The sequence below is a fragment of the Nyctereutes procyonoides genome, unplaced genomic scaffold (genome assembly GCF_905146905.1).
Source record: "Nyctereutes procyonoides isolate TBG_1078 unplaced genomic scaffold, NYPRO_anot_genome, whole genome shotgun sequence".
Taxonomy (NCBI): Eukaryota; Metazoa; Chordata; class Mammalia; order Carnivora; family Canidae; genus Nyctereutes; species Nyctereutes procyonoides.
The window spans coordinates 18,187,740-18,207,672 of NW_026575140.1; the positions used below are offsets into that span (position 1 = coordinate 18,187,740).

The window sequence follows — 19,933 nt, forward strand, 5'->3', positions numbered from 1 at the left end:
TTTAAAAGGAATTATTCTTTAAATTTAAAGGTATAATTTGGTGCAATTCTATAGAAGAGGGGAGTTCAATTTCTTCGTATGTCGCTGACTTACACTAGAACTTCTTTTATGTTCTTGGTGATCCAGAGACACATACTGCATTCATCCAGATGCAGTCTTGGGAACAGATGGATCAGTAAGTGTAGACCCAAAGACCGCTACAGCCAGAGGAATTTATTATAAAAATGAATAGCTAACATTTATGGAGTACTTACTATGTCGGTGCTAAGTATTTTATGTGCCTTATCTTACTTTCATAACAATCCTATAAGGCCGGAGCATTACTAGTCTTATTCTACTGAAGTGAATAGCAAAGCTTAGGCTGGTAAGTGGCTGAGCCCACATTAGCCCCAGGCAATCAGACTTCAGAGCCTGCACTCTTAGAAAGACACAATAGCTTGTGGGTGCTATCCCACACACCTGGGGTTTTTTGGTCTCACAGTACTTTTAAAATCAGAATTCGCTTCTGTGATAGGCAGAATAATGCCTGCTTACTCAAAGATATCCACATCCTAATCCCTGGAATCTATAAATATATTACCTTACAAGGCAAAAGGACTTTGCAAAGGAGAGATTATTTTGGATTTCCTAAATGGAGCCACTGTAATCACAAGGGTCTTCAAAAGTGGAACAGGAATAGGAGAGAGCAGAGGGAGAAGTCCGTGATGTGACAGAGACTCCACTCACCATTACCAACTTTGATAAGCTGGAAAAGGCAAATCAGCAGATTCTTCTGTAGAGCCTCCAGAAGACATGCCACCCTGCTCACATTTTCACCTTAACCTCACACTTGTGTCAGACCTCTGACTTCCAGAACTGTAAAATAACCAATCTGTGTTGTTTTAAGCCACTAAGACTATGGTAATTTGTAACTGTAGCAATGGAAAACTAGTACAGCTGCTCATCTAGAAGTCAGAAGTTTTCACACAAAAGCCGTCAAAAAATAGATCTAGTGATACCAAAGATGAATAGCAGCTGCCCTCCCCCCTTTAAACAAAGGATGAATTTTCCATTTCACTGCAGTCCTCCCTTCTCCCTTTTGTCTACACCTGGCCTCCAATGCTCATTTTTTTTTCAAATTTTTATTTGTTTATGATAGTCACACACACACACAGGCAGAGGGAGAAGCAGGCTCCATGCACCGGGAGCCCGACGTGGGATTCGATCCCGGGTCTCCAGGATCGCGCCCTGGGCCAAAGGCAGACGCCAAACCGCTGCGCCACCCAGGGATGGGATCCCCCCCAATGCTCATTCACGGGTCTAGCTAGTCCTTCCAAGTTCTTAGGCTTTGGAGCCCTGCCCTGAGCTATACTGTCCCAGGCCAAAAAAGAAGAAGAAGAAGACGACACGGGCAAGTAAATCCAGCCTTCTTAAAATGATTAACTCAATCATAGCAACTCATTGGTTTGTATGATGCGACCTAGGGCTAGTTACTTCTCTGCAAAATGGAGGAAAACACGTATTGCCTCTCCTGCCGCTGGACATTTGGGTTGTTTCTAACCTTTGGGGAAATAAAGTTCCTGGACATACTGCTTTTTCTTCTGTCCGGTTATTGCCCCAGGTTAAGTTTTCCGGGAAGATGAAGGTGGATCCGAGGGACCAATCCTTGGACCTGTTCGCAGGAACCCCTGGGGCGTTTAGGGGCGCCCCCCCCCACGCCCCGCCTGCGGCGGCCTCCCGCAGACGCGCCCTCCACGGCCGGCAGGGGGCGCCGCGGCCGTCCCGGCCCCGCCGGATGCTAATGAGCCTGGAAGCCCCTCCCCCTGCCGGAAGTGGCTGCGGCGGGAGGTGGGGCCTGCTCCCTCGGCCCTTCTGCCGTGCGGGAGCGATGGCGGCCTCTGAGGCGGCGGCGGCGGCGGGGTCCGCGGCCCTGGCCTCGGGCGCCCCGACCGTCCCGACGGCCGCGAGGGGAGCCGCCGCCGCCGCCGCCGCCGCCGCCGCCGCCTCGGGCCCGTGGGGGCCCCCCGGACGGCTAAGGGGCAGCCGGCCGCGGCCCGCGGCGGCGAGGCAGCAGCCCGCGGGTCCGGCGCCTCCGGCCCGGGAGCTGATCCAGCCGTCGGTGAGCGAGCTGTCCCGGGCCGTGCGGACCAACATCCTGTGCACGGTGCGCGGCTGCGGCAAGATCCTGCCCAACAGCCCGGCGCTCAACATGCACCTGGTCAAGAGCCACCGCCTGCAGGTGAGCCCGCGGCCGAACGGCGCCTCCTGGGGCCTGGCGCTCGGGGGCGCGGGCGCGGGCGTGCGGGGCGCCGCGGCCGTGATTGCGCGTGTGCCTGTGCGCGTGTGCGCGTGTGCGTGTGCCTGTGCGCGTGTGCGTGTGCCTGTGCGCGTGTGCCTGTGCGCGTGCAGCCCCGGGCCGCCGTCCAACCGGCCGGGGTCGCGGCGGGGCAGCGTGGAGCGAGCGCGCAGGGACGCGCAGCCGGAAAACCCTGTGTCATGCGCCGCGCCGTCGGCTCCGGCCTCGCGGCCCGGGCGGCCCGCCCTGCGACCTCGGTCGTTCCCGGCCGCTCGGTGAGGCCCGTCCGCCTCATCCTGCTTGCGCGGCCGGACCGCGCGGGGCTGTACCCCGCTGGCTGCTTCTCAGCCCGCGCACGATCCCGCCCTCAGGCCTCGAGGCTCAGCCTGAAGGAGCCGCAGATTGGCCTCGAAGCCCCGTCGGAAAGTTTTCTCGCAGCGTTGGTAGGATCCGGTTTGCTCAGGAATGAGACCTTAAGGGAGATTTCTCCCGCGGGCCTTTCCAAAGGGACCCGTGAGCCAGCAGGACCATAGTGCGGACGTCCCTTCCACCCTCTGTAGGGTGGGGCAGTGGGTTCTGACCTTCGGCGCGTGTGCGTGGAAGGCTCATTGAAAATCCAGATGTCTGGGCCCACCCTAGACCTGTTAGGTTACAGCTTCCCAGTCATTACGATAGGAAGCTTCCTTCCACCACTTGTCACTCGCTTCTCTCTGGGCCGGCGGTGACATGATTCCAGAGCGTGCGTGCCGCGCAGAGCGGCCTTGTGAACGCAGCTTTTGACGCTCTGAATTGATTCAGGAATGAGTTGGAATGACCCTGGCATGGTGCCTGCTCTGTCTGCCCTTCGGGTAGCCTCCCTGGAGATTCCCTTAGAATCGGGCTTTTTTTTTTTTTTTTTTAATTCATGACAGAGAGAGAGAGAGACAGGCAGAGGGAGAAGCAGGCTCCATGAAGAGAGCCTGACGTGGGACCCAATCCAGGGTCCCCAGGATCACGTCCTGGGATGAAGGCGGCGCTAAACCGCTGAGCCTCCCGCGCTGCCCAAGAATCAGGCTTCTGATAAGAATTTAGCAGGAGGTGTGAGGTTATAGTCTCTAGTAGGGCTGACGTGTTCCCATGAGAGGCAGTCCCCATCTGGCACCAGCTGAGCAGATGCAACGTCGTTCCCCGTAAAGAAGAGGGAGCCCTGTTAGGAAATGTGCTGAGGGCGGCCTTGCAGGTGGGCCAGCAGTTTCCCTCAGAATAGTTTCCCTTTCTTCCAGGACCCAAGTGCAGTAACTCTTCCGTGGTCTTTGGGAATGGCCTTCGGTCTTGGGTTCTCTGTTTCGTATTGTTAACGAAATCCTTCCTTTTCTTTATATTTTAACCTAGGTAATTGAACTATGTATTTGTAGGAACTGTACATCCTTTGGTTCTCTCAATTCATATACAACGGCCAACACGCACCTTTAGTATCATGTCCTCAATGAGGAACAGCCAGGACACCTTACATCTCTGTGCACAAGAGAAGCTGCTGCCCTGACCAGGACTGTATTGGCCCAGAGATCACTCTAACAAGCACTTTGTGAGAGTTTTATTGTTCTTTTCTCTGGAATTGCTATCTGGAGCACGCTCTCTCTCTCACTCAAGACTCTGTGACACTCTTCAGGACTAGTTTGATAGCATATTAAGAATTTTATTTCTAATTGTGTTTTTAAAATATGTAAAGTTTAAGAATAATGAAGATAGCCATACATATACAAAATATACAAACACATGCAATATGCAATACATATACAAAATATAAAGTATAATAGGCTTAACACACAGGAGTATGTTTGAGGCAAATACAAATTTTGATAGTCAAATCTTCACCTGGACGTTTCAAAGCAGCAGTATCCTCCCTTGCTTAGAACCTGTGGGAAGTCATTCTCCCACTTCTACGCCATTTTTCACATGTCTCTTGTGTGAAGACAGCACAGTGAGTGCACTCAGGATCCCTTTCTCAACTAAAAATGTTGAAGGGAAAAGTGGACTCTCCTGATTTTCCTTCGCAGGTCATTAAGGAGACCTATCTCAGCAGGAATTAAATCACCCAGAACCATCATTGTTTTGTGTTTTTCTTGACCAAGGAGCTCGCTTTCCTGCCTTGTTCTGCCCTTTTTTTTTTTTTTTTTTAAGATTTTATTTATTCATGAGAGACAGAGAGAGAGAGGCAGAGACACAGGCAGAGGGAGAAGCAGGCTCCATGCAGGGAGCCTGATTTGGGACTCCATCCCGGGACTCCAGGATCACACCCTGGGACGAAGGGAGGCGCCAAACCGCTGAGCCACCCAGGGATTCCCCCCTTGTTCTGCCTTTTTAACCATAACACCTAGAAACCCCTGAGCCTCTGCTGTATTGGAGGAAAGGAGTTCATTTTCTTTAATGAAGGTGACTTCTGTGACAAAATAGACATACCTGTACAGTGATGCCCCAGTGTGGTGAACCTCTATTTTCGGTCTGCATCCTGTTTAGAAGGCTCTTGAGTTCAAACATTACCCTTGACACTTGTTTTCAAAGTATTAGAAGGAGGTGGCCTGGGGACAAGAGCCAACTGGGAGCTCTGGGTAGTTTTGAAAGCTGTTTGGAGAGACTCTGGTACCAGTCAAGTGTGTGCCTACTTTCTGTTCTGAAGGTGGTCTGAGTGTATCTGCTTGGCAGATTTGCATAATATTCATTGGGAGTTTTTCCTTCTGATTCTCTTGATTACAACTACTTGCAAAATTATAGTTTCTTTCCTAGTTTTCATTTTTTCTAGGTTATTATAATCTTTTATTTCCTTCCCCATTAGTTGCTGTATGGTCCTTATTTTATTCTAGACTTTCTTCACAAGGTACTACCCTGCCCCCAAATAAATATTCCCTTCTTAATGTAAATAACCTTTCTGAAGGATGATGGGAAACAATGGGGATTGAATTGTAAGGTGTAAGGACATACTGCCTTTTGGTTTTATGTGGGTTCTTATGAGATATGTCTATATTCCATCTCCTATAAGGAAATTGGAAATAACCCTGTCTAGCCTTACCTACAGGGGGAGTCCCTGGGGAAATGAAAGCTGGGGATTAAGGGAAAGGAAGAGTAGGAGTAAATGGACATTTTTCAGTTGTTAGAGGTTCTTTTATTCCTCATGCTTGAAAGCAGTGAAGGGAACAGGAGGGCCCTTAAAGAACCTCTTACCCAGCAGCATTTATATTTTTAAAACATGGCTTAAAGGATTTTTTGTATTATGTTCAGTCCAGGGTTTGCTTTGAATGATTTGCTTTGAAAGTTTTGTTGTTTGTTGTTAAAGAAAAAAAAAAAAAAAAAGGAAAAGAAAGGCTCCAAGTCACTCTATAGGCCATATTGTATAAAGACATCTGAATTTAAATTTTACAATGAGAAGACAACAGAGCAAACTGATTTTTTTGGTTGCTTTCTATGAAGGCAGTCAAGTGTAGAGTATGGTGCCTTTTTTTCCCCAATTTTTGCCACTATTCCTCCAAGCCTTTCCTTTTACCTTTTCTCCTTAGTGTGTCCATACTCCTGCTTTTCTTTACTTCTGTTTATTTACTTTTTTCCATCTTGTTTTTTGATTGTTTTCTCTCCTAGATTTTTTTCCAAATTCTTTTACTTAAAATGTTTCATAAACATTTTTGAAATGTTTTTTGCTTTGAAACATTTTGTAAGTAACAGGTACCCCAAAAAGGAATGCAAAACATGAAGTATCTTTTATGTTCTCTTTTTATTTTTTTTATTTTTTTTTTTATTTATGATAGTCACACACACACACAGAGAGAGAGAGAGAGAGAGAGAGAGAGAGAGAGAGAGAGAGGCAGAGACACGGGCAGAGGGAGAAGCAGGCTCCATGCACCGGGAGCCCAACATGGGACTCAATCCCGGGTCTCCAGGATCGTGCCCTGGGCCAAAGGCAGGCGCTAAACCGCTGCGCCACCCAGGGATCCCTTTATGTTCTCTTTTTAGTTTCGCACATAAAAGATAAAGCACAAAAAGTCTGGTGAATTTTGTTCTTGAGCATATTGAACAAAAGATGACTTTCTCACATGTGGTATTGTGCCATCCCCATTTCTTATCTCCCCATTCTCATCTTCACCCATCCTATCCTTTGAGTGTATTGTCTCAGGACAAGAATGGGATGGAGGGAGGCCCCGGAACTAGGGTGGAGGGATGGTCATGGGGAGGCTGAGGAATCAATTGGCCCTTAGAAAAGCAAAGTGTGAACTGCCTCAGGTTGTTGCCATGCCTGATAAACATGTTGCCATGCCATGTGATAAAGGCAACAACAGGACAATGGGACTGTTGATGTCCAGCATGGCAGTCTTTAGTGTTTAATCTTGGTGCATGATACGGTTTTGGCTTAGATGGCCACTCAAACATGTTCAGTATAATGCTCCCGGTTTTTACTGAACATTTACTCCATCCAGACATTCCCAAATGCAACAGAAGGTATAAATACATTCCTCCTCTTGAAAAGGTTTGGGGATTTTAAGTAATTCCATTAGGTAAAACAGGTAAATAACAGAAGAGAAAGGCAATTCAGAGCTATATAGTAAGGGACTTGAATGTCTCAAGCTAGAGAAATTTGGACTCGGGTAGATTTGGGGTGCCACCAAAAATGTTTGAATGAGGTAATGACATGATCAGAGCTATACTTTAGAAAAATTAATCTGGCAAAGTGTGAATGAAAAAGATTGGAATTCTAGAGATGTTAAGGGGTTAATGATGAAAGCCCAGAGAGTCAGGATGACTTGAACTAGTGATGTAACAGTGAGAAAGGAAGGGTGAGGGAAGTGGTAGCAGCCACGTTAAGAGAAGTGCTTAATTGTCAAAACTCTGAAGCAAGCATGATGTTCAAAGTAGGTGAATGGATAGATGAACTGCGGTACCTCCAGAAAACGGCATATTACTCAGCACTAAAAAGAAATGAGCTATCAAGCCAGGGAAAGACATGGAAGGAATTTAGGTGTGAGTGTATATACTCAATGAAAGAAGCCAATCCGAAAAGGGTACATACTGTATCATTCCAACTATATGACGTTCCAGAAAAGGCAAAAAAGATTAGTGGTTGCCAGGGTGGGTTTAAAGGGAAGAATGATATGAATAGGTGTAGCAGAGAGGATTTTCAGGGCAGTGAAAATAGTGTGTGGTAGTGTAACAGTGGATACATATCATTACACATTTGTCAAAAGCAAAGAATGTACAAGAGCAAGAATAAACCGAACTGTGGACTTTAGGTGATGATGATGTGCCAGTGTAGGTTCACTGACTGTAACAAATGTACCACTCTGGTAGGGGATAATTGCTAATAGTGGAACAGGCTGTACCTGTTTGCTGAGGGAGAGATACATGAGAACTCTCTGTGCTTTCTACTCAGTTTCCTATCAACCTAAAACATCTCTAAAAAAATAATTTTTTAAAAGTGAAGTGAAGAGGTATATGAGAATATGATTGGGAGTTTGAAAAGGGATCATAAGAGGCATGCCAAGCAGAGCTGTATATTAGAAGGGAGTGTGAATTTTGTAGTGACCCTGTAGGCAGTTTTGTGGAACATCCGAACAACCTGGAACAGAAAGGGGCCATGTCGTTGGCACATCACTAAGAGGAATTTTATAATTGTCAGGTAAATGAAAGATTTCTGAGTCTCCCTTAATATTCTTCCCACATTTTGCTCTCTCTTGCTGATAACACTAAATGGAAAAATAGAAGTTAACTGAAAGTATTTCATTAAAACAAACAAACACTAGATGACTTGGTGAATAGGATAAGTTTGGTGATGAGACCATGGCAGTTATTAAAGCTAGCAGCTGCAAGTGTTTCAACAGAAGAGCCTTTCAGTCAGAATTTCATAAGGACAGTATTTAATGTAAAGCACTGGTTTAGATTAGATCATTGGCATTAAGTTGTTGGCAAAAAGCAAAAGAAGACACAAAACTCTCCGCAGCAAATAACTCAGCAATAATAACTGAGTGATTATGTGATAAACACTATTCTAAACCCTATACATTTTGACTAAATCCCCACAACAGCCCTGAAGTAGATCCTGTTTTGCCTACTTTTCAGATAAGGAAACCAAGACAGTTCATCTTCTTAAGGTCACAGGAAAGTGACAAGGTAGAGAATTCAAACTATGGCAATCCACGTTCCAGAACCCAGGGGTTTAACCACTATCCCTGAGGTTCCAAAGCTAGGCTGCACTTTGGGATCTTCTGAGGAGATTTAAAAACCAAATATGGATCCCTAATCCCTAACCCAAACTAATGGTATCAGAATATCTGGAGTTGCAACCAGGCAGAGATATTTTTTTAAGCGTCTGGTAATTTTTCACAGAACCTCAGGTTGGAAACCACTACCCTACCCTGCCTTTCAAAAAATGCTCTGCATTTAGCAGGCAATTGCTCTCTTTAAGCATTAAGACAATACCAAGAGGTGTACAAAAGAGCAAAAGTGTTTCTGCCCTTAAATTTAGTTGGAGAGACAGGAACTCTAGAAAAAATGGTAATATATAAAATAGCTTAAGTTTTACTATCTTTGAATTCAAACAGGAAATAAAGCTCTAGATATGGATGGTGGTAAGCAGAACAAGGAGTGTTGTTTACTGAGAATGTGTTCTGGGTTCAGTTTAATGATAATCCTGTACAAAATAATCCTGAGAGTTAACTATTGTATCTGTCTCAGAAATGAGTAAACTGGCTCAGAGAGGTTACTAGTTGGTGGTAGAAGTGGTTTATAGGTCTTGCAATGCCAAGTGCCTTTTCCACCATTGTATTCTGCCTGTAGAGAGCCAGAAGGTTGTAGGACAAATTGGGCCTTGATAGAAGGTGCAATTGTAATTAGGAAGAATATGAGACTGAGTAGGGTGGTGTATGAAAAGGGAACAGAAAAAAAGATAGGGTTATAATGGGAGATTGGAGGTGTAACACACCATTAGGTGACCCTTACAAATAAGTTTTTGGTATTTAAGAGACCATTTGAATACCCCAAATGGATATGAATATCTAGGCAGCATAATACAGTAGGATTATAAAAGGGTGGGCCAGTGTGGAAAACATGGAGGACTAATTGAATGTGATATGGAAAGATAAATTACATTGTTTAAAAATAAAACAAGAATACCTTCTTTTCCCCTCTGAGTGGACACAGACTCAGCAAGATCAGCATGTTCCTCTTGAGATCATTGGGAAGGCAAAGGGAAGGAACCTTGGCCACATGGTTCTTCATTTCTCACTTCTCCAGAAACATTTATGGTAGAAAAGGAAGTGGATGTGTTCGAAAAGTAATGACTCTTTTCTCATCGGAACACTGGATGACCAGAATAGCTGCTACGTGCTGCAGTAGCAACTGAGGCCTGAGTGAATGGGGACTTCTGCTACCTCCACTTTGACTTCAGTCTGTACTTCCTAATCGATTATGTTCTTTCCAGCTTATCTCTTCACTCAGCCAAAAGACCCAGGAGGCAAAGCATCCCATGATGGGGACTCAAAACTAGTCCCTCAAACAACAGGGACTGCCTTTACACCAGCAAGACCCCAGGTGGTTGAACTCAAGACAGTGATTGACCTGACCTTCACTGCCCACTTGCACCGTACCCTTACATAAACCTGGAAGTATTTTCAGCACTTTGCAGACCATTTTTGAGATATTAGTCCACTGTCTTCTTGGTGATGTTCTCTGAAATAAATCCCATTCTTGTTTCACTACCACTTATCTCACTGCCTTTGGATTTTGTCAGTGGTGAGTGGCCAAACTTCGTATGTTTTGGGACCCCCAGAGTCAGGTGCTCCTGTACCCTTGAGCCCTGCTTACATGAATGTATGTCCTGATGTTTCCAGTGACCTATAGAGAGGTCCACCTCCACCCATCCCCCTCACCACCACCACTACCTTCCTTTAGGGCAGATGGAAATTACAATGGAGGTCATAGGCCTCTCACCCCTGCAGTATGTGGGCTCATCAGGGACACCAAGACAGAGCACTTCAGGCTTAGATAAAGTCACCAGTTATTTTAAACTCCCAACCAAAAAGTCAATCACATGCTTATTAATAACACAGGATGATTAGGATTATAGGAGTTAATATATGTAAATGCCTGACACAGAAATAAAAGCAATATAAGTACTGGTTACTGTAATGATTATTAAATGTCAAACATAGCATGGTGCCTATATTCAAGCTGCTATATCAAAAGTTGTGTTGACCAGCTTCAGCTACTTTAGTGGTACAACGATGAGAGAAAGTAATAATGCTAGGAGGAAGGCCTAGACCATAGTCAAAGGTTTTTTCAGGAGCTCCCGATAATTGAGAGTAGGATGAAAGGGAAGGAAACAACTGGAGTACCAAAATCTTGAGCCTGAGAAACTGTGAATATATCACTTACAAACAGAAAGCTGGCTTTAAGGACAGAGATTTTAAGTTTAGAAGGAGGAGTTTCAAAGGAATGGATAGAAGATTTTTAAACAGCATGGGTGTTTTTGTTTTGAAAAATTTTTACAGATTTATTGAGCTACAGTTTATCCACCATAAAATTTACCCATTTTAAGTCAATAATTATTTAGATTTACATAGTTGTGCACCAGCACTACAATCTAATTTTAGAACATCTTTATCTCCCTTAAAAAGATCCCTTGTACCCATCTTTAGTCATTCCTTGTTTCTGCTCCCAACCAGTTTTTTTGTTTTGTTTTGTTTTAATAATTCTTTAATTTTTTCTTTTGCAGGATGGCATAGTAAATCCAACAATAAGAAAAGATTTGAAAACCGTACCGAAATTCTACTGTTGTCCAATTGAAGGATGCCCTAGAGGCCCTGACAGACCATTTTCTCAATTTTCTCTCGTAAAACAGGTATTTTACTTGTCTTAAGTATACTTCTCTGAGGATGAAATACAGGTGATATAAACCTAACATGCATTCTAATCACTTACCAAACATAACTGGAAGACTCTCAAAGCTGCTTGTGAGAATAGCCTCCCAAGAGTCTCCCTGTTGGGGAAAATATGGGTAAGATATAAAACGAGTGAAGGAGACGTGGCTTGTTTGGGGGAGAAGACATACAGAAGTGAATTTGGAGAGAAAGACAAGAAGACTGGTTCAGCAAATGAGAATTGTGTCCTCCAGATCCTTTGTGAATCTGTGTGCCTCCAAGGCCAGAGGAGCAAAGGCACAAAGGAAAAGTTCCTTCTCCTAAGGAAGTACGAAGCTGCAGAAGTCAGGAAAAGTTTCCGAAGCTGCTGCCTTAGGAGAAGGGAGGAGTCTAGCGAGTGAGGAAAGCGGTGACATAGGGCCTCAGAGCCTGACAGCTATAATACTTGTCCAAGGCTTTGCTTGAGGGGTCCTGAGAAAACCATGGCAGATGTTTTCCTGCCTGCAGCACTAATTTATAAAACCTAAACGGTGAGTGCTATGAATTATTTCCAAACAGCGTCCTTGCTTTTTACAAAGCAGGAGTGGCAGGGAGAAGGGGCATGTGATAAACTGCAGTTTGCCTGCTTTTCCATCCTTTTGATTTAGACTGCTTTAGTTTGTCATGTAAACTCCTTGTTAACATGGGTACGTGAAATGTTTTGAGCAGATGCAGTTTTCCACTTTGGTCCCTTCTGTGTTCTTCCTAGCACTTTATGAAAATGCATGCTGAAAAGAAGCATAAATGCAGTAAGTGCAGCAATTCCTACGGCACGGAGTGGGACTTGAAAAGGCATGCAGAGGATTGTGGCAAGACCTTCCAGTGCACGTGTGGCTGTCCCTATGCCAGTAGAACTGCTTTACAGTCCCATATCTACCGCACTGGCCATGAGATCCCAGCAGAGCACAGGTAAAGGGGAAGACATGGTGGTACAGAAGTCAGTGGCTATGGGAAGAGTTTCAGATGAAACTTCTGGTGAGCCATTAGTGCAGGGAGAAAGAAAGGAGGAATAATGGAAAATAGACGTGACATGGAAGAGGGGAACTTTCAGAAAAGTGAGCAGTACTAGCAGAGGACCCAGATCTACCTAACCCAGTTGTTCTTCCTTATTTCTTCCCAATTGAAAATCCCAACTTCCAGCGTTTCCTATCAGAGGGATGTTAGGTTCTTGAAGAGTTAAGTTTTATCATGAAACTCTACTTCATTTTAAAGGTCAGATTTATATTTGGAGTAATAGCTTCCTACTTAAAGAAACAGTAAAAGTTGCATTATGTAACCTGGTAGCTTCCTCGTGCATGCAGAGTTAAGCTGAGTTCTGGAATACTCAGAGGTCTGCCCCCAAAAAAGATGTGCTTCCTCCTTCCCTACTTGCATGTTCCTGAACTTCTGCCCACCATATAGTAGGCCCAGAAGAGCACAAAAGGATGGATCTCTCTTCACCAGGTAGTCTGACCTCTGCTGTAGGTGTGGGGAGCAGCATGCATAAGTAATTGAAGATGCAACATCAGGGTTGAAGAACACTGCAGCCTAAACTTGGTTTTCTTTTTACTCTGTCCTTGTTTTCAGGGATCCACCTAGTAAAAAAAGGAAAATGGAGAGCTGCCTGCACAGCCAGAAGTTGTCCAGTAAGACCACTGAGTCCCTGAGTACCCAACCAGCTCCAAAACCAGACACTCAGGAACTGGAAACTTCAGAAATAAAGCTGGTCGCGTCTTTTGAAGACTCTTGCAGCTCTAATGCCGGAAAGCAGACTCTTACACCACCTCCAAGATACCCTCAGAAGTTGCTTTTACCCAAGCCCAAGGTGGCTCTGGTGAAACTTCCTGTTATGCAGTTTTCTCCCGTGCCTGTCTTCGTGCCTACAGCCGACTCCTCGGCTCAGCCTGTGGTGTTGGGTGTCGATCATCAAGGTTCTGCCCCAGGCGCTGTGCACATACTGCCCTTGTCAGTAGGAACCCTCATCCTTGGCCTAGATTCAGAGGCTGCCTGTCTTAAAGAGAGTCTCCCTCTTTCAAAAATTGTAAGTCCTGTGGCCATGGAGCCAATTAGTACAGGTGTTCAAGTGAACTTGGGTAAGAGCCTGTCTGATCCTTCACAAGAACTAGGGAACACCTGTCAGAAGAACAGCATATCTTCCATCAACGTACAGACAGACCTATCTTACGCCACACCGCACTTCGTACCTTCCACACAGTGGGCTGGCCCTGATTCCTCTGTATCTTCTTGTTCTCAAACAGATTTGACATTTGGTTCTCAAGTCTCCCTTCCCATTAGCGTTCATACGCAAACGTTTTTGCCCAGTTCTAAGGTGACCTCATCCATAGCTGCTCAGACTGATGCGTTTATAGATGCCTGTTACCAGTCAGGTGGGATCTCCAGAGAAACCCAGACCAGTGGAATGCATAATCTGACAGATGACAGAGTACAGATGGACCAAGCTGTAATGGGTGGAGACATTTTTGAGAGCGTCCATCCATCCTATGGTGTTTCTACAGACAGTATTATAAGCAGCAGCTTAGTAGCAGAGACTGTCACTCATGATTTGTTACCTCAGAACCACCCTAAGACTTTAACTCAAGATCTTGAGAAATCTGCACCAATTATAAACTTCAGTGCACAGCACAGTATGCTTCCTTCACAGAACATGACAGATAATCAGACCCAAACTATAGATTTATTAAGTGATTTAGAAAACATCTTGTCAAGTAATCTGCCCAGTCAGACACTGGACAATCGTAGTCTTTTGTCTGACACGAGTACTGGACCTGACCCCCAGCTTCCATCTGGCCCGACCCAGAATCCCGCAATCGATTTTGATATTGAAGAGTTCTTGTCGGCCTCAAATATCCAGACTCAAACCGAAGAGAGTGAGCTTAATACCATAACCACTGAGCCTGTCTTGGAATCACTGGACATAGAAACCCAAACAGACTTCTTCCTTGCAGACACCTCTGCTCAGTCCTATAGTTGTAGGGGAAATTCTAACTTTTTAGGCCTTGAAATGTTTGACACACAGACACAGACAGACTTAAACTTCTTTTTAGACAGTAGCCCCCATCTGCCTCTGGGAAGTATCCTGAAACACTCCAGCTTTTCCATGAGTACTGATTCATCTGACACAGAGACCCAAACTGAAGGAATCTCCGCTGCTAAAAATATACCTACTATAGAGAGCAAAGTTCAGTTGAACAGTACAGAAACACAAACCATGAATTCCGGCTTCGAAACCCTGGGGAGCTTGTTCTTCACCAGCAACGAAACTCAAACAGCAATGGACGACTTTCTTCTGGCCGATTTGGCCTGGAACACAATGGAATCTCAGTTTAGCTCTGTAGAAACCCAGACATGTGCGGAACTACACACAGTCTCCAACTTCTGAAAATGATGTCCGTGCGTGCAACAGCTGTTACAATTTCCTTCTAGGTTTGGGAAAATGGGAGAGTGGGACAACAGTGTTAACACTATTGAATGTAGTTACTGATGCATTTACTTCTATTCTTGGAGGGTCTTTTGCCTTTTGTACTTGTAAACATGAAATTTGTGTATAAATGTGAGTGTATTATAAAGTGTAAGATGTTGATCTAAAAATATTGTTTCTGTGTTGCCTACGTTTGCCCTTTCACAGTTAGTCTTCCCATCTTAAGAACACAAGTGTATTTCACACCTTTAAAACCCATCTAGCAATTAACTGAAGCCAAGCTTACCAGGTACTAGGGTAGACTTTTCAGATCATCAAAACATTTCAGTGGAAATGTGACTTGCTTAACTTAAATTGCACCTAAAATATTTGAAAGTGCTTGTTAGAAATCCCTGTTTCCTGATAGTAAATCTAAAGAAATCGGATGCCACACATCAGATTTAAGCACCAGTGCTTAGATGGCGTGGGACTCATGCTGCATGCAGCTTCATCTGCTTTGACATCTCACTTTTTTCTGACTTGAAGACAAAGGAAAATGACAGCTGTCTTTAGCTTTTGAGACCATCTTCGTGTAGTCCATGCCATTCTTCCTCTGTATGAACTATTGCTGATACCAACCTAAGTGTACGTACTTTCCTCATAGGACGTGTTGCTGTAAAATTACTGCTTCATGAAGTAGCAGCAAGCACTTAGTGTAAATAGTGATCCTTCTAGTCTACGTAACTGTTCATTATCCCAGCTGTGGAAACACTGGGTGTGGAATTGTGCCCGTTAGCTCATAATGCAGTGTGTCTGGGGAACATCCCTACTGCTCTCCCCTGTAGGCGAGGGTGGTGCTCCACAGCTGCTTCTCAGAGTGTTCCCGTAGGCTGGATCTGAGTTTTGTCTCTCTAAGTGTTTATTTAAAAAAAAAAAAAGGAAAGAGAAAAGGACATTCCCCCCTAAATTTCAGTACTTTGTGTAAACTTAATAGGGTGAGAGTGCAATCAACAGTTACTCTAAAGTGAATCTTTTAATCCACCTCATATTATTTGAATAAGGAGAAACTTTGCCCTAGCAAGGATGTTATTTGTGCCTTGAGGATAGCAAGAATAGAACAAATTCCACCTAAAATATGGCATTCTGCATTTTGTTGCTTTATTTGTTTAGACAGCAATATCAAACAGTCTTCGAAGAATAGGAGATGAAGACCAGTTACTTCAGTAATCAAGAACATCCATGTTTTTTAGATGGGAGCAAGTCAAATATACTTTGGAGGTTTTCTGTATTTAGGATTGTCCAACTTTCAGTCAAGGAAAAATCGATGCAGTCTGTACGTTTTCTAAGTTTATTTTTAAAAATTCCTTCTGTGGCACATGCTTATTGCTGCTGAAAGCTAAGTCCTCAAAATAAAACCTAAGGAGTGAACTAATAAATCAGTAATATTACTAATTCCTATCCCATAGAAGAATAGTTGGTAGTGAATAACAAATCCTGGACAGATGAACCCAACCTGGTAGATAAGAGTTTGCTTTGGTCACAGTGGCCTATGATTATGGGTTTCAAAACAAACATAAAGCCTTAACATAGAATTTCATTGTTTTAGAATCGTCACTGCCTTAATGTTCAAACATTTAAGTTCTCCTAGTAAAGGAGAAATGCATGTTTGTTTATGGCTTTTTGTAAATACAAACGCAGTGATCTTTGGCTTTAAAAAAAAATTTGTTTCTGTGAAAATGTTAATCCAGTCAATAGAGTTATTTACAGAATAGTTGAGCATGTCATAGTTCTTCATGTACAAGTAAGAACTGTTTTTCCTCCCAAAACCTTAGTTACCTGAATTGTCCTAAGTTTATTCGTAAAAACTGAAGTTCAGTGATTAAAAAGAAGTTGGAATTCTACCTTTTTTTTGTGAATTCTTTGACATAAAGTGACCTATTTTGTTGCCTTGACTTTTCACAAACCCATCATCTTCTGATAAAGGAGAGGTTGTGCCTAGTTATTTTCATTACCGTTTTACCTTTGTTCATGAAAATATACTAATTTCCTACTAGAAGAAAATGAAAAGACACTCCATTACTAAACTTTGTATTTTGATGTGAAGTTTTTATTTGGTAGAACTGATTTTATTTGATACACCTTACAGTTTTAAGTTTTTGGAGAATTTCAAAGGAACTTACTCCCAATTCATGCATTTGCCAAAGGTGACCATTTTATAATGGGGTCCCCTTTATCTTTGTAAATAATGTAATTCTAGCTTATGAACAAAAATAAGGTTAGAATACGAGTAGTTCTTTGCTCAGTCACTAATTTGCAAAAAGCCCAATCGGTGTGTTTCTGATTTCTTGATACAAAAGAGAAATAAAAATAGAAAATTTTTGTAGATTAACCTGAAAGATGCTGAGTAAGGTTTGAGGCTATTTTGACCAGAAGAAAATATATTCGTATCAGTCCAGTTTTGAAGTTGTTTTATTAGTAGTGGCAAATTGACAGGGTGATACTTTCCTGTCAGTTGATGGCCTCAGTTTTGGAAGGTTTATCTTAACTCAAGTCCAAACCTCACCAAACCTGCCATCTAATATTGACTCCAAGGACCATTTAAATACTCTGCTCTATTTCAAGCAGTGCTTCTCACTCCCGTCCTCAGGAGGCTCTTAGGAGAAATGTGTACCTTTGGGCATTTAGGGACAAAGACTTGAAGTCTCAAGTATTTATGTGGTTTTATTTTCCTTGCATTTCACAATAGATGTACGTGTTCCCATCAATAGTACATTAAAGTGTTGCTGATCAGATTCGGCACTTGGAAAGAGCATGTCCGTTTTCTGGCTTCATACTCCCAACATCCAAAAACTGTTAAATGATGGATTTTCATCTAGTTTCTTCAACAAGATGTTAGCTAGTTCTTATGGCCAAGAAGTTAGTCAATAACACTTCCTTTGCAGTGTTTTGATTCAAAGGGTTCTCAGTTGTGTCAATAGTATTGATGAGCAGACACCCTGATGTGTCAGCTTACGTATGAGGAGAGGCAGGCTAAAAGATGAAGGGATTCCCAGGTTGTCAGTGTTCTCAAACTAACAAACATGGCACTACATTTAAAAACGTGTGTCTTTGAAGGAGCAAATGCCAGAAAGATGTGAATAAATTCAAGCATTGTCTGTAACACTTGAACTGGAAGAGTACCAATATTCGTTCATTTCTTTCAACAAACTTCAGGAAAGAATCTCTAAATTTTGTATCACCTCACTAATCATAAAATGCACACATTTGTAACTTTGTTCTAGATCCACAGTCAAAATAGTGAAGGCTGGCATAGCAGAAACTCATTGCCAAGGCCCTGCCACTAACTTTTGGTACTTGACTGTGGAGCAAGTTAATATTATGGGACAGAATGCTACAAAAAAGAAACAGCAAAGTATTTTTTAAAAAGTGATACTCTTAGTTTATCAGTGAAACGGTCAAATGTGTGAAAAAAATGAAATTACCTTTTGAAAAAGTATCTCCATGGTGACTTTGTTACCTTCAAAAGTATATATGTCATTTCAATGTGAACAAAGTTGTTTGGGTTTTTTTTGTTTTGTTTGTCATAAAGGCAGGAGCTTATTAGCATGGTATGTGTCAGTAAGACCTTTTTATGCTTTTGCCTGCAGCTTCTCTACTTTGCTTTCTGGTGATGCACTGCTCTATCCATGTCCTTGTTTGGTTTTATGATTGCCTCTCAAACATGTTGCTGTTTAGGACTGAATTCGAAGGTCATCCCCCTTTACCTTTTTCCTGTACTGTAACAAGAAATTTAGTGACTTCAGAAAATGTAGAGCTTGTGCTGCAATAAAAATGTGGCAGAAGTCAAATGCATCTGAATTAAGTAATCCTAAAAGGGTATTTAACCTTCCAATGCACCGCAATAACATCTCCCCATTTAAAGTGAGCCTTCAGAAACTATGATTTTATAGTACACTTTTAAAAGATTTATTTAGATGGGATCCCTGGGTGGCGCAGTGGTTTAGTGCCTGTCTTTGGCCCAGGGCGCGATCCTGGAGACCCGGGATCGAGTCCCGCGTCAGGCTCCCAGTGCATGGAGCCTGCTTCTCCCTCTGCCTGTGTCTCTGCCTCCCTCTCTCTCTGTGTGACTATCATAAATAAATAAAAATTAAAAAAAAAATATTTATTTAGAGAGCAAGCAAGCATGCTAGCATGAGAGGGAGGGTGGGAGAGGAGCTGGTGGGACGAGAGCTGGACGCAGGGCCTGATCCAGGTACCCCCCGATCATGACCCAAGCTGATATCCAAAGTCAGATGTTCAACCGACTGAGCCACCCAGGCGCCCCTTAGAGTACACTTTTAAGAAACTAGCCAACTCTGCTTTTGAGATTTATTGGCTTATTCAGTTCATGGGAATACTTTTTGTTCAGCTATATTTGAGAGTGTAATGCTATTAATTGTAAGCTGCTGTCAGTTTGTTCTTTTTCACCTTTTTGGTAATATTTGCCCCATTTTAAAACCATTTAAATCGGGGATCCCTGGATGGTTCAGCGGTTTAGTGCCTGCCTTTGGCCCAAGGCATGGTCCTGGAGTCCTGGGGTCGAGTCCCGCATCGGGCTCCCAGCATGGAGCCTGCTTCTCTCTCTGCCTGTGTCTGCCTCTCTCTGTGTGTCTCATGAATAAGTAAAATCTTTTTAAAAAATTAAAAAATAAAACCATTTAAATCACCATTCTCTAACGAGATACACGCACCTAAGTAGTAAGTCTGGATTTAATGTTCTCTAGCTACTATAATAAGGATCTGACATTCCATTTTCCCGAAATTACATGAGAGAAATCAGTCATGAGGACTGAAACTAAGCCTTCATAGAGTCATGAACAGAATCAGAACTGGTGGTATTTATCCCGAATTAAATGTTTGATTTCTAGTTTTCTTCAGAACACATGCCAGACCAAAATAAAATTGCTAACAGTCCTGTGACACTAAAAATATGACTAGTTTATGGTATGTTTTCAAGTTAACAGTGAAAGTTTTTAGAAGCAGAGAAATTGTTTCATTTGAAAAGATACACAGGGAAGAAAGGTTTGTAGTTTGAGCTAAATCGGGGACAAGAGCTATTTTCATATATACATATGATGTATCAACTTGCCAGTGGCTACAAGGAGTGGTATAGCCATGTGGGCCACCTCTTAATATTCATACTGAGTTAACACAAGCAGTGAATGTTGAGAGTATTGCTTAAACAGTAGGGAATTCTGAACAATGGCATTAAATGTAAACATGTCAACATCATTGAATTTTCTTGAGAACCTTGCCAAAGCAATAATGCACGTTCTCAAAAGATGAATATGAGAATATTGGCAGTGG

General features: G+C 43.1%; 1 protein-coding gene across 1 annotated transcript; it reads left to right on the forward strand.

Annotated features, from left to right (window-relative positions):
* Nucleotides 1–1,867: 1,867 nt before the first annotated feature.
* ATMIN (ATM interactor) lies at nucleotides 1,868–16,488 on the forward strand. Its single transcript, XM_055306322.1, has 4 exons — nucleotides 1,868–2,218; nucleotides 11,007–11,132; nucleotides 11,900–12,099; nucleotides 12,757–16,488. Exons 1-4 carry the CDS (start codon nucleotides 1,868–1,870, stop codon nucleotides 14,567–14,569), a joined length of 2,490 nt encoding a protein of 829 aa, XP_055162297.1. The 3' UTR covers nucleotides 14,570–16,488.
* The last annotated feature ends 3,445 nt before the right edge of the window (nucleotides 16,489–19,933 follow it).